This window comes from Leucoraja erinacea, chromosome 10 (assembly GCF_028641065.1).
Source record: "Leucoraja erinacea ecotype New England chromosome 10, Leri_hhj_1, whole genome shotgun sequence".
Taxonomy (NCBI): Eukaryota; Metazoa; Chordata; class Chondrichthyes; order Rajiformes; family Rajidae; genus Leucoraja; species Leucoraja erinaceus.
Genome location: NC_073386.1, coordinates 25,885,813 through 25,899,364, shown reverse-complemented (window position 1 = coordinate 25,899,364; position 13,552 = coordinate 25,885,813). Strand labels below are relative to the sequence as shown.

The window sequence follows — 13,552 nt, the reverse complement described above, 5'->3', positions numbered from 1 at the left end:
CTGGGAATTCAGTTGGACCGGCCAATCAACGTGGTAAATGGGCGGGACCTCTAGTTAAAGGGGTAGTTGGGCTGGTAGGTGAGGTGAGGGCAGGTTTTGCTTTATGATAGCGGAGTGGGCCCATTAGGTGATGGCTTTGTGAAACAAGGATCGGGTTTTTCATACGAGTGTGCAAGTGCTCTGCAGAGTATGGTAATTCCACAAGAAAACAATATTCACCCTTTTGAAACGAATGACTTGTAGTCCAAGGATGTTATCTGATGTTCGTTATTATCGGAACCCGATATTGACGCCAACATGTTTGCCAAACCCTGTTCCCTTTGTTTATAAATACATTATTACATATTTATCGTTTTCCTTTGGTTATGTCCATAATACAAAAGTTGGATAAATATTTATAAAAAGCAAAGTGTTATTATAACTTAGCGATTTATATTTTAACGTATCTCATTTGTAAACAAAATGTAATTTCACTGAATGCGAACACAATGCTCCCAACAATCCTGCAAAGTACACAGCATTCTGAAAAGCTAAGGAAGAAGAGATTATTGATCAATGGAATTGTTCTTGTGATGTTGCAACTGCCTTTGTGTTGCAGATAGTCACAATAGTTGATGGATATCACAATTATCTTAACTATCACAATGGATAGTTAAGATATAAAAAGCCCTGAGTTATTTAAAATTACATTTTCGTTTTAGGTTTTGATTAAAACGCTACATTGATTCTTTTTATCCAAACTGGTGCAAGATTAACACACAATTAGAACAAGCGATATTTCTTCATTTACAGGCGGCCAGTCTTTGACATTCAGTGGAGATTTAGTTATTGCTGACTGTTAACTCTGAGATTGTTTGATTTCTGGATACTAAAGAAATTGATGTATATTAGCTGCTTTGATCTTGTTGAAGGCAGAGTTGCTTTGAGAAAGAAGGGGCTCCACCTGGTCCAGTTATTTGTCTCCCCTCGCCAGAAATTGTGATTATTTTGGCCTTCAATAGCTAAATGATCACGCGTTATCAATAAATCTGATTTATCCCTCTTCTTTAAAACCTTTGACTATCAATTATTCCATGTTCTGAAAAAAAACCCACATCTATTTGGTGTTCAGCTAATTCCATATTTGTGTGTGTGTGTGATTAAATGTCTTTGAAATCTTCAGATCATTTAGTGATTATGATGATTGTAAATGATGGTGGGTATTATTTTGCATGAGTAGGTGCTACCCTCTCTTTAATTTAGTATGTTGAGTCCTAAATGGATCTATAACTAGACTAACTGAATAACTAGACTAAGTGGGACCCATTGGGTCCCATGTTTGCACGGGAGGGTTGGTCCCCCAATGCAATATTCCACTTCTCCACCAAATCCAATATTGGTGGCCTGTGGGGGGAGGGGAGGGCTTTCTGGAGTGCTAGTATGGGTGTTGTGGACCGAAGGGATTATTGCGGCTCAGTCACTCGGGCCTGGTGGGCTGGCAGTTCAGTCGCTCAGGCCTGGTGGGCTGGCAGCTCAGTCGCTCAGGCCTGGTGGGCTGGCAGCTCAGTCGCTCAGGCCTGGTGGGCTGGCAGCTCAGTCGCTCAGGCCTGGTGGGCTGGCAGCTCAGGCCTGGTGGGCTGGCAGCTGATGCCTGGTGGGCTGGCAGCTGATGCCTGGTGGGCTGGCAGCTGATGCCTGGTGGGCTGGCAGCTGATGCCTGGTGGGCTGGCAGCTGATGCCTGGTGGGCTGGCAGCTGATGCTGGTGGGCTGGCAGCTGATGCCTGGTGGGCTGGCAGCTGATGCCTGGTGGGCTGGCAGCTGATGCCTGGTGGGCTGGCAGCTGAGTTGCTCCGGCCTGGTGGGCTGGCAGCTGAGTCGCTCCGGCCTGGTGGGCTGGCAGCTGAGTCGCTCCGGCCTGGTGGGCTGGCAGCTCAGTCGCTTAGGCCTGGTGGCTGGCAGCTCAGTTACTCAGGCCTGGTGGGCTGGCAGCTCAGAAATTGCCAGAAATTTTGCCCAAAACAGGTGAGAGACTCTGTGTGAGAGAGAGAAGGGGGAAAGGGTGGAGAAACATTTTTCATCCTTTTTCTGCAGATCACAGAAATGAAGGAGGAAAGTCTATCCTGACCTGGATCTCACAGGGAGCAAATGAAGGGAGGGAGAATACTGGGGTGAAGTTTAATACTTGCAGGGGAAATACTGATGGGCTGAAGGGACTCCTGTGCTAGTACAGGCCTGATGGGCCATAGGGGCTCTTTTATAAAAATAAATAAATAAATAAAATCTGTGAAAACTGAGTGAAATCTCAATCTTTTTCTGGGCTTTTCCTGGCCTGGTACGGGTCTTTTGGGCCAAAATGTTCCTCCTGGGCTAATGAGGGCATTTTGGGCAAAAGGACTGGTTTCTCGGCTAATAGCGGCCTTAAGGGGCGAAATTAATGGTACCAGGCAGGTCAAACAACTCATTTCATTTCCAATTGCATTGCAGTTTCAAGCACAGGGCAGACCGAATAGCTCATTGCATTTTCATTTCACTTCCATTGCCATTGCAGTTTCAAGCCAAGGGCAGGCCAAGCAGCTGATTACATTTTCACTTCATTTCCATTGCCATTTCACTTTCAAGCACAGGGCAGGCTCATTGCATTTTCACTTCATTTCCATTGCTATTGCAGTTTCAAGCACAGGGCAGGCCAAACAACTCATTTCATTTTCATTAAGGGTTAACAAATAATTTATTCAAGTACAATGCATACTCGGTGTTCTGTAGTTTCCCAGCTCAGAAAGAGAGTCGTGACCTCTCCTTTGCCATCTTGCAGACAGACTGAGCCATGCCCCCACTTCCGGGTTTTATAGTCCCTCCCCCTCCCACCGGAAGGGGCGTGGCCTTCATGGCGGTGTTAAACACTAAAGTCTTTTATTTTTCATCCTCGGGGCCTGCGCAGCGGAGGAGGACTGAGTAAGATGCCAAAAAAATCACAGCCATTGTGGTAGCGTATTTTCTAAAATCAAAGCACAGTGCAAACAGGAAATGGTTAAGATGAGACTTAATTATATAGATTACTTTTAATCTGAAGTATATACTGTATGTTGGAGTTGGGTTCCTTCGTAGCAGTGATTTTGATAAATATTTGAAATATAATGGGTGTCAAAATGGCCGTTCTTCTAGGTCCTCAGCTGAGTGCTGGATATGCGATTGGTATAGATGGGTACTTGATGGTCAGTATGGATGTGGTGAACCCAGGGGTTTGTTGCCATTTTATGTGACATTGTTCATGCCCGAGACTAATCTATTCATGAGGTTGATCATATTGGATAAGGGGCAGAATCCGGTGTGTAAGTGTGATATGGATTTAATATTTTGGTGGAGGATAATGACTTCACTATCTGAGGAGGGAACTAAAACTCGCAAAGTGATGGATGCTGGTTCGTGAGATGATGTAGTCAAGATTAAAAAGTCATAGTATGGCCCACAAATTTGTGTCTAAACATGCATAATTGCCATTTGGTTCTGTTTCCTTGCTCCTGAAATGTATGATTCAATATCTCCAATGTTTCATATAGGTTTAATTAACTACTTGCTCAATTATATTACATCTTCAGTGACTCCCCACTTTAATATTGTTCATTTATTAGTCACAGAATGATATATAGTATTTCAGATGTGATGATCCAAAGATGTGCAGATTTGTAAGCTAACTGGCTTCTGTAAAATTGCCTCTTGTGTGTATAAGATGCGAAAGTGGGATAACATGGAACTAGTGTACGGGTGATCTATGGTCAGCGTGGAGTCGGTGGGCCAAAGAGCCTGTTACCATACTGTATCTCCAAACTAAAGGTACTGCATTGTGTCTGGAAACATGCAGAAAAGCAGGTAGAGAAAGCAATGTGCAGGATCTGTTTAGTACACAAATCCTGATACTTTGAATAGCAACTCCAAATCCTGGTCTAGCACGATATCACACGATATAACGGGGGGGGTAGACAAAGAGTTCCCACGGTGCTAGGCATTTCTGTTATTTGTTGCGAGTGACTTGTCCGTCTCCCGAGCTTTCCCGTTAAATCTTGAATGACATTGTATACTGTCAAGTGTAATTAAATCATCACGTGGCACAAATTATGTCACTTTTTTCACACACTATAAATATCCTCCCTTGGTTGAATTGGTATATACACACACAAAGCAGAGTTTTACTGTGTATGTGGGAGACACAGATGGAGTGAGCACAGTTACTGAGGCAGAGTCTCTCAGCCTGTGTGAGAGGGAAGGAGGGAGAGAGAGAGGCACACACAAGGTGGATGTGAAATCTCACCTGCCTGTTTCAGTGACAGACACCCACCGCCAGTAAATGAAGACACCCCCATCTGTCTCCCCCTCCTCTCCCTCCCAACTCGTCCCGTCCCGACCCCCTGGGAAACTGAAGGGAGCAACAATTAACTGCTGCCTGCCCGCTGAGTTAAAGAGTTCCCACGGTAAGACGATGTTAGTTGCGCCCAAGTTTAAATTTCCAACGTGTGTTTCAGAGTAAATCAAAAACTGTCTGAATCAACAAGTTAGACACAAAATGCTGGAGTAACTCAGCGGGCCAAGCAGCATCTCTGGAGAAAAGGAATAGATTCCATTTTTGGTCGGGACCCTTCTTCGGGATGATTGTAGGGGGGAACTGGAAGCAAGAAAAGACCGTGACAAATCAGGGCCAACAACAGATGACCTCAGCAGGGTATTTTGAAGAAGGGTCCCGACCCGAAATGTCGCCTAACCCTTTCCTCCAGAGATGCTGCCTGATCCACTGAATCACTCCAGCACTTTATGTCTATATTTGGTTCCCTGATAGGCCAATTGCTGGCTAGGGATAGTGTGATCCCAAGAGGGAACCATCGTTGCAAACCTTGGACTGGTTAACCAACATTTACTGCATGGGGGGGGGGGGGGGCAGGAGGAGGGGGTGGGGGGGCAGGGAGAGAGAGAGAGAGAGAGAGTGTAAGTTACCTAAAATTAAATAATTCAATGTTCATAGTGAACAAGGACAAAAATGTTGGTGCAACTCAGCAGGTAAGTCAGATCTGGGAAGAAAAACATAAAAAGCTGGAGTAAGTCAGCGTGTCAGGCAGCATCTCTGGAGAAAAAGAATAGGTGGCGATTCGAATCTGAACCCTTCTTCAGACATCCTATTCGGAATTGAGTCTGAAGATGTGTCTCGTCCCGAAACATCACCTATTTTTCTCCAGAGATGCTGCTTAACTCGCTGAGTTACTCCAGCTTTTTGTGTCTGTCTTCGTTTTAAACCAGCATGTGCAGTTCACTCCTTTACACGGGTCTCTGGAGAACATTGATTGGTAGCGTTCCGGACCCTGCTTCGGAAAGGCATCGATCACTGGTTGGCGAGGACTCCGAGCAGTATCTCTCAAAGAAGTACATATGAAAAATTTCTCACGGACGATAAAAATGCGGGACCTTTCAGTAAAGTCCCTTTTAAAGATTATAGTTATTTTCTTGAATCTCATTAACATAACTCATGAATAAGTTGATGTCCATATGCGGATGCAAATCTTTATTTTTTAAATTCAATCCCAAAGAAGACAATTTTTACTCACCTTCTGTCCCCTCAGTCCAGCTTCCGGGTTCGCAGGAGTTCCCACGGTACACGCAAGAGTCAGTACGGATATCGCACTGGCCACTACGTGCATATAAGGTTGCAATGTTCAACCACAAGTGTACAAGTCACTCTTGGAGAAATTCAAGCTTGTTTGAATTTTCTCCCGAGTCACCAAGTTACACGAGTACCTGCCGTTAGCGCCACGGTGGTCCACGAATGCCGTACGGTTATCGCAAGAGGTTCCCACGATGTTCAACTCTGGCGTCGTCGCCCCGTGAAAAAGGGGTTTAAGGAAGTGTTAACCAGATTGATATTAAAGTATCAGATGGAGAAATGCTTTACAGGTTATCATCTACCCATGTGCTCCACATTTCAAAAAACAATAATTGCCAACAAACATGCTGGTAAGAATTTGAATTGTGTGAATTTGATCTGCTTTATTTGTTATTGTATTTTAGAATCAGATCCACATTATATTTGTTTTTTTCCAGTCCAAGGACAAAATGATGCGAGGTTCCCGAAGAGGCTGTGTCAGACTGAGGGTAAGTATAACAAATTTCACTGTTGGTACATCCTTGGAATCTGATTGCTAATATCTTTTTTTTTTTTTTAAATGTAATATCGTGTCCTTTTTTTGCTTGTATATCTGTCATGGTTTCTCTATAATTTATTGCCCATCATTCTCCATGCTGTCTTTGGTTTCATCTTGTCTGTGAGATTCTATTTCCTTCAAAATTGTTGTCTAATTAGTTTGCCTTTGAAAGGTCAGTGTCAGAAGGGGAGTTAAACTGGTTAGATGCCGGGAGATCCAGTAAGCCTTGGTGGACCGAGCACAAGTGTTTGACAAAGCGGTCACCGAGCCTATGCTTGGTCTCGTCGATGTACAGGAGCCCACATCGGGTATACGGGATGAAGTAGATTAGATTAGAGGAGGTGCATGTAAATTTCAGTCACTTGGAAGGACAGCTGTGGTTCTAGATGGAGTCGAAGGAGGAGGTACAAGGACTGCTATTACACCTCCTGTGGTTGCAGGGGAGGGGGGTGGTTTAGGTGGGAAGGGATGAATGAACCAAGGAGTTGCGGAGGGACGTCACCTATCCATTTTCTCCAGAGACGCTGCCCGACCCGCTGACTTGCTCCAGCATTTTTGTATCTATTTAGGAATAAAACAGCGTCTACAGTTGTTATTGCATATAACAAAGCAATTGGATATCTGTAATTCTATCTACATGAGAAGTTTGCAAAAAGGATGAAATGACAAAATGATGCAGTTATTGAAGTGGTGGATAATAAACCAAGCAATCAATTAATAGTTGCTGCAAATCGATGGAATAGTACAATGGAAGGAAATAAATTCAGTAAAACTCCAATATTGCAGTATCCAATTTTTAAAAATAAATCCAAAAGATTTGGTATCTGGTGCACTGGGTTCAGATCATCATGGACTACTTCCGTGATATTCCCCGTGATCAATAAAGAAACTCCCCTTCTCTCTACTTTAACCCCATATCTATCTTGCCTGCAGCACCTGTACTCTGGAACATTACACTGGCAGTCTTGTAACTGTTCCTCTGTGAGTCAGGTTTTTTGCAATAGCTATAATGTCCTGGTCAAATATATTTATCCACACTCTGTTCTACTTTACCTGTCATGCCTCTGGCATTGAAATAAATGTAGTTTAATATAACTGTCTTTCTTCGCTCCCTGCCATGCTCCTGCCGAGCCTGTCTTTGGACTTGTTGTCATTGAAAATCTTCTACGGACGTCTCGCCTCCTACCTGCCTCACTACTGCCTTGGATCCCACCCCTTGCCAATCTAGTTGAGCCTCCCCCCCCTGTGTAGCACCAAAAAAAAATGTTACCAGGATATTGGTTCCCAAACCATTTCAGGTGCAACCAGTCTATTTTGTGCAGGTCACCTCTATACCATCAAGATCCCAATGGTCCAAAAATCTAAATCTCTGCCACCTGCACCAACTCCTCAGCCATGCATTCTCCTGTTCTATCTTCCTATTCCTAATGTCATTAGCACCTGGCACCAGGAGTAATCTGGAGATTACTACCCTTTAGGTTCTGCTTTTTCATCTTTTGCCTAACTCCCAATTTACTCTGCAGGACCTCGTCCATTTCCCTACCCATATCATTGATGCCAATGTGTACAATAACTTCTGCATGACTATCTCTCTCCCCCCCCCCCCCCCCCGCTTGAGAATGTTCTGCAGCTGCTCCGAGTCCCCCTAATTAATGAGTTTTGTTTCACAATAGTCCTCTCTGATCTTTCCCAATCCCAGTTGCCACGTATCCAGGCGTGGTGCCACAGACCAGAATGCTGCTGCTTTCCCCTGAAAGTTCATCCATCCCTCCCCCCTCCCCCTCCTCCCAGCAGTTTCCAAAAGAGTATGCTTGGTTTGGAGGGGAGATGACCAATCCTGCACGGTGCCTACTCTCTTTCCTGAAAGTCCACTTTCCACTTTCTATCTGCACCTTGAGTGTAATTTCCTCACTGTGGCGCAGTGGTAGAGTTGCTGCCTTACAGCGCTTGCAGCGCCGGAGACCCAGGTTCGATCCTGACTATGGGTGCTGTCTGTACGGAGTTTGTTCTTTCTCCCCGTGACCGCATGGGTTTTCACAGAGATCTTCGGTTTCCTCCTATACTCCAGACGTATAGGTTTGAAGGTTAATTGGCTTGGTATAATTATAAATTGTCCCATGTGTGCGTTGGATAGCGTTCATGTGCGGAGATCGCTGGTCGATGCGGACTCGGTGGGCCAAAGGGCCTGTTTCCGCACTGTATCCGTAAACTAAGCTCCTAAGCATGATGTTCTCTTTCTCCCGGATGATCCCAAGGCCATCCAGTGCCAGCTACAGTTCCTTTGTGCAGTCAGTCAGGACTGCAGCTGGATAAACTTCCCACAGTTATCTAGTCCACCTTCAGTCTCCCTGACTTCCCTCATCCTGCAGGATAAGACTAGTGCCCCAACTGCCATCTGTACTGCACTAAGACCAAGGAAGAGTTGTTCAAAGCAAAAGACGTAACCTATCTTGCCATTACCCTTGCACGCAGCTACTCCATACACGGCAGTTCCCAATAGACTGCTCCATTCGTGCCTGCCTTCCTTTTATACACCACTAGGAGCAGTCACTCCCAGATGCTTATGGTTGCTTTTAAATTTCCCGCGCGGCTCCTCCTCTCAGCTGCTCACTCGCAAGTATGGCACTCAGTCTGCAATTTGTCTTATTGTATTCAGGATTGCATTGGTTGTTTCAAAATATTTCAGTTATGACATTACTCTCAAACTCACCTTACAAATGCCACTTAAACTGATAGGGTGCTATTTGAATAATGGCGAATGCAGTAGATCAAACTTCCACGGGGTGGCAGAGCAGGAGAGTGTTTTCTTGTGTTCTTAGACAAATAAATTAGTAACAATTGATTCAGTCCAGTGTTTATTTTGTTCAATAAATAAAACTTTTGGCAATAGATTAAATGACATTGCAATTCTATAGATGGTCTTTCCTATTTCCTATCTCCATCTGCCTTTTGGAAGTACCTTTTCACACAGTTCTGGGTGTGAAATTCTCTGCCTCGGAGGGTGGTGCAGGCCGTTCTCTGGATGCTTTCAAGAGGGAGTTAGATAGAGCTCTTAAAGACAGAGCTGCCAACATTGAGCGCGAGACTCGTGCATTTTGCCCAGTTCTCACACTCTCAAGCTGATCACAGAACTTCTCACGTTCTGTCGTGAGAAATTCTGTGATCAACGAGAATTTCAAATCTAATATCAACTGCATGGGCAGCGGGTGTTGGAGAGCCGGGGCGGAGGGAGGGATGGAAGCAGAAGCAGCGGCGGGGGCAGATGTGGATGGGGAGCCGGGGCTGGTGAGTGTTTGCCGGGATGGCGAGCCGCTCGCTGCAGCTCCGGCCATGGATCAGCCTCAGTGCAAGAGTCCCTGGTCATCGGAGGTGTCGTTAGCGTTGCGCCGCTGCGTGAGAGTCTCTGTGCCGAATTCGCCCTGGTGTCCGGCATGGATCAGGCTGCTGCTCGGTGCATCCTGGAGAACAACCAGTGGCTGCTGGAAGTAGGTACCAAGCACTAGGTAGAAGCAGTGGAAGATAGTGGCCTTCAAATGGGGGTGGTCGGAGAAAACATCTGCTTGCCTGCTAGATTTTCACAAACTGCAACTGCAGGAAAAATGTTCCCGATGTTGGGGGAGTTCAGAACCGGGGTCACAGTTTCATAATAAGGGGTAGGCCATTTAGGACTGAGATGAGGACAAACTTTCTTCACCCTGAGAGTTGTGAATCTGTGGAATTTTCTGCCACAGAAGGCAGTGGAGGCCAATTCACTGGATGTTTTCAAGAGTTACATTTAGCTCTTGGGGCTTGTGAAATCAAGGGATATTGGTGAAAAAACAGGAAAGAGGTACTGATTTTAGATGAACAGCCATGATCATATTGAATGGCAGTGCTGGCTCGAAAGGCCGAATGGCCTATTCCTGCACCTAATTTCTATGTTTCTATGCTTGAGTATATGACAATAAAACATGACCACTTAATTTTAGCAAAATACTGAAAATATTTGGGGTGAAAATGACGTCAATGGGAGTGTTCAGCATTGGGAACCTAAGCAGGTAAGCAGCTATGATCAGGGTATGAAATAATTCGCACAAGTAGGAAAAATAGAAAATAAGGCGTTTAGAATGATGGGAGAATTTTGGTTTTTGGAGAATCCAGGATATTCTTGTGCACGTTTAACGAAGTTTGCATGCAGGTTCAGTGATTTACTTAAGCAAATGGAATAATGACTCTCTTTTATAAAGGCATAAGAATGTAAAAGTGACTGTCTTGCAGAAGTGAGCTTTAATGGGTCGACTGGGCTTGTATTCACTGGAATTTAGAAGGATGAGAGGGCATCTTATAGAAACATATAAAATTTTCAAAGGATTGGACTGGCTAGATGCAGGAAAAATGTGCCCGATGTTGAGGGAGTCCAGAAACAAGTGTCACAGTTTAAGAATAAGGCATAAGCTATTTAGGACTGATATGAGGGGAAACTTTTTCACCCAGAGTTATGAATTCTTTGCCGCAGAAGGCAGTGGAGGCCAATTCACTGAATGTTTCAAGAGTTAGATTTATCTCTTCGGGCTTAAGGAATGAAGGGATATGGGGAGTAAGCAGGAAAGGGGTACAGATTTTAGAAGATCAGCCATGATCATATTGAATGGCGCTGCTGGCTCGAAGGACCGAATGGCCTAATCCTGCACGTATTTCCTATGTTTCTAGTGAGACCGTATCTTGAAGTTTGTGCTGACCTGAGGTCCTTGCTTAAAGAAAAATATTGAGAGAGCGTGTAACAGAATGTTCACTTGACTTATTCTTGGAATGATTGTATTGTTCTTTGAATGATACTATTCTATGAAATTAGATTAAAGAATATTTCCACACCATAAAGTGAAGGTTGAATGTGATATCAATGAAACATGTTAAATTCTTAGTATGAGGAAATGCTGTGAGGATATTTTTCCCAGCTGGTCATGGGATAAGGGATAGGCCATATAATATCGAGATGGGAGCAATATGTTTATGCAAGGGATATTAGTAAACTCCTAGAATGCTGTGGCTGTTGGACATGATGGATTATTAGTCCCAAGTGCATTGGTAGATTTTTTTGGAAACTAAGGGATATGGGATACTGCACATACAGTGGCTTGCAACATTTTTCATACCCCTTGAACTTTTCCACATTTTGTCACGTTACAACCACAAACATAAATGTATTTTATTGGGATTTTATGTGATAGACCAACACAAAGTGGTGCATAATTGTGAAGTGGAAGGAAAATGATACATGGTTTTCAATTTTTTTTACAAATAAAAAACTGAAAAGTGTGGCGTGCAAAAGTATTCAGCCCCCCTGAGTCTATACTTTGTAGAACCACCTTTCATTGCAATTACAGCTGCAAGTCTTTTGGGGTATGTCTCTACCAGCTTTGCACATCTAGTGACTGAAATTTTTGCCCATTCTTCTTTGCAAAATAGCTCGAGCTCGGTCAGATTGGATGGAGAGCGTCTGTGAACAGCAATTTTCAAGTCTTGCCAGAGATTCTCAATTGGATTTAGGTCTGGACTTTGACTGGGCCATTCTAGCACATGAATATGCTTTGATCTAAACCATTCCATTGTAGCTCTGGCTGTATGTTTAGGGTCATTGTCCTGCTGGAAGGTGAACCTCCGCCCCAGTCTCAAGTCTTTTGCAGACTCTAACAGGTTTTCTTCCAAGATTGCCCTGTATTTGGCTCCATCCATCTTCCCATCAACTCTGACCAGTTTCCCTGTCCCTGCTGAAGAAAAGCATCCCCACAGCATGATGCTGCCACCACCATGTTTCACAGTGGGGATGGTGTGTTCAGGGTGATGTGCAGTGTTAGTTTTCCGCCACACATAGCATTTTGCATTTAGGCCAAAAACTTCAATTTTGGTCTCATCTGACCAGAGCACCTTCCTCCACATGTTTGCTGTGTCCCCCACATGGCTTGTGGCAAACTGCAAACGGGACTTCTTATGGCTTTTTTTCAACAATGGCTTTCTTCTTGCCACTCTTCCATAAAGGCCCGATTTGTGGAGTGCACGACTAATAGTTGTCCTGTGGACAGATTCTCCCACCTGAGCTGTGGATCTCTGCAGCTCCTCCAGAGTTACCATGGGCCTCTTGGCTGCTTCTCTGATCAATGCTCTCCTTGCCCGGCCTGTCAGTTTAGGTGGACGGCCATGTCTTGGTAGGTTTGCAGTTGTGCCATACTCTTTCCATTTTCGGATGATGGATTGAACAGTGCTCCGTGAGATGTTCAAAGCTTGGGATATTTTTTTATAACCTAACCCTGCTTTAAACTTCTCCACAACTTTATCCCTGACCTGTCTGGTGTGTTCCTTGGGCTTCATGATGCTGTTTGTTCACTAATGTTCTCTAACAAACCTCTGAGGCCTTCACAGAACAGCTGTATTTATACTGAGATTAGATTACACACAAGTGGACTCTATTTACTAATTAGGTGACTTCTGAAGGCAATTGGTTGCACTGGATTTTATTTAGGGGTATCAGAGTAAAGGGGGCTGAATACATTTGCACGCCACACTTTTCAGTTTTTTATTTGTAAAAAAATTTGAAAACCATGTATCATTTTCTTTCCACTTCACAATTATGCGCCACTTTGTGTTGGTCTATCACATAAAATCCCAATAAAATACATCTACGTTTGTGGTTGTAACGTGACAAAATGTGGAAAAGTTCAAGGGGTATGAATACTTTTGCAAGCCACTGTAGGTGTAGTTAAGGGAGATCAGCGATGCATTTTTGAATATAGAGAAGGCTTAGAGCAAAGTGCTCTATACCTGACCTTTTATTTAGATTCCTGCCTATGTCAATGTAACTCTCTCGTATTGTGAGCTCTATTCAACAGGCTAAATGGGTTTTAAGTACTCTCTACATGACCTGCCTCATTGATTTATATTCAATTTTGGAAGGACAGGACATGCACAGTTCATAGTAGGGGCCTGGAAAATGTTGTTGAGCAGAGAGATAGGTATATAGTCCCCTAAAAATGATGTCATGGGTAGATGGGGTGATAAAGAAGGCTATTGAATACAGACATTGGGATTTCATATTACATCTGTGCAATACATTGGTGAGGTTACATCTGTGTACGGTTCTGGTTGTCCTGCAACAGGAAGGATGTTATTAGGTGTAGAAAAAGTTTGCAGGGATATTGGCACCACTTGAGGGATTGAGTAAGTAGGCTGGATAGATTGACTGATTTAGAGATACAACATGAAAATAAGCCGTTCAGCCCACTGAGACCACGTCAATCATTGATTAAGCCTTCACACTCCCTTCCCCTCCTCCCTGCCCCCCTCCGCAATTTAACAGCTGCTTTGTCCATGCTGTCTTTGTTGTATTTAAATTGTACATATTCACATCCCTATTGTG

General features: G+C 44.1%; 1 protein-coding gene across 4 annotated transcripts in view; it reads left to right on the top strand.

Moving 5' to 3' along the window:
• osbpl9 (oxysterol binding protein-like 9) overlaps positions 1-13,552 on the top strand; it is a 107,973-nt gene that overhangs the window by 378 nt on the left and 94,043 nt on the right. For all 4 annotated transcript variants that reach the window (XM_055641759.1, XM_055641760.1, XM_055641757.1 and 1 more), the window contains exon 2: positions 6,062-6,112. In XM_055641759.1, the coding sequence (XP_055497734.1) occupies positions 6,062-6,112 (51 nt within the window). The remainder of the gene's footprint in view (positions 1-6,061; positions 6,113-13,552) is intronic.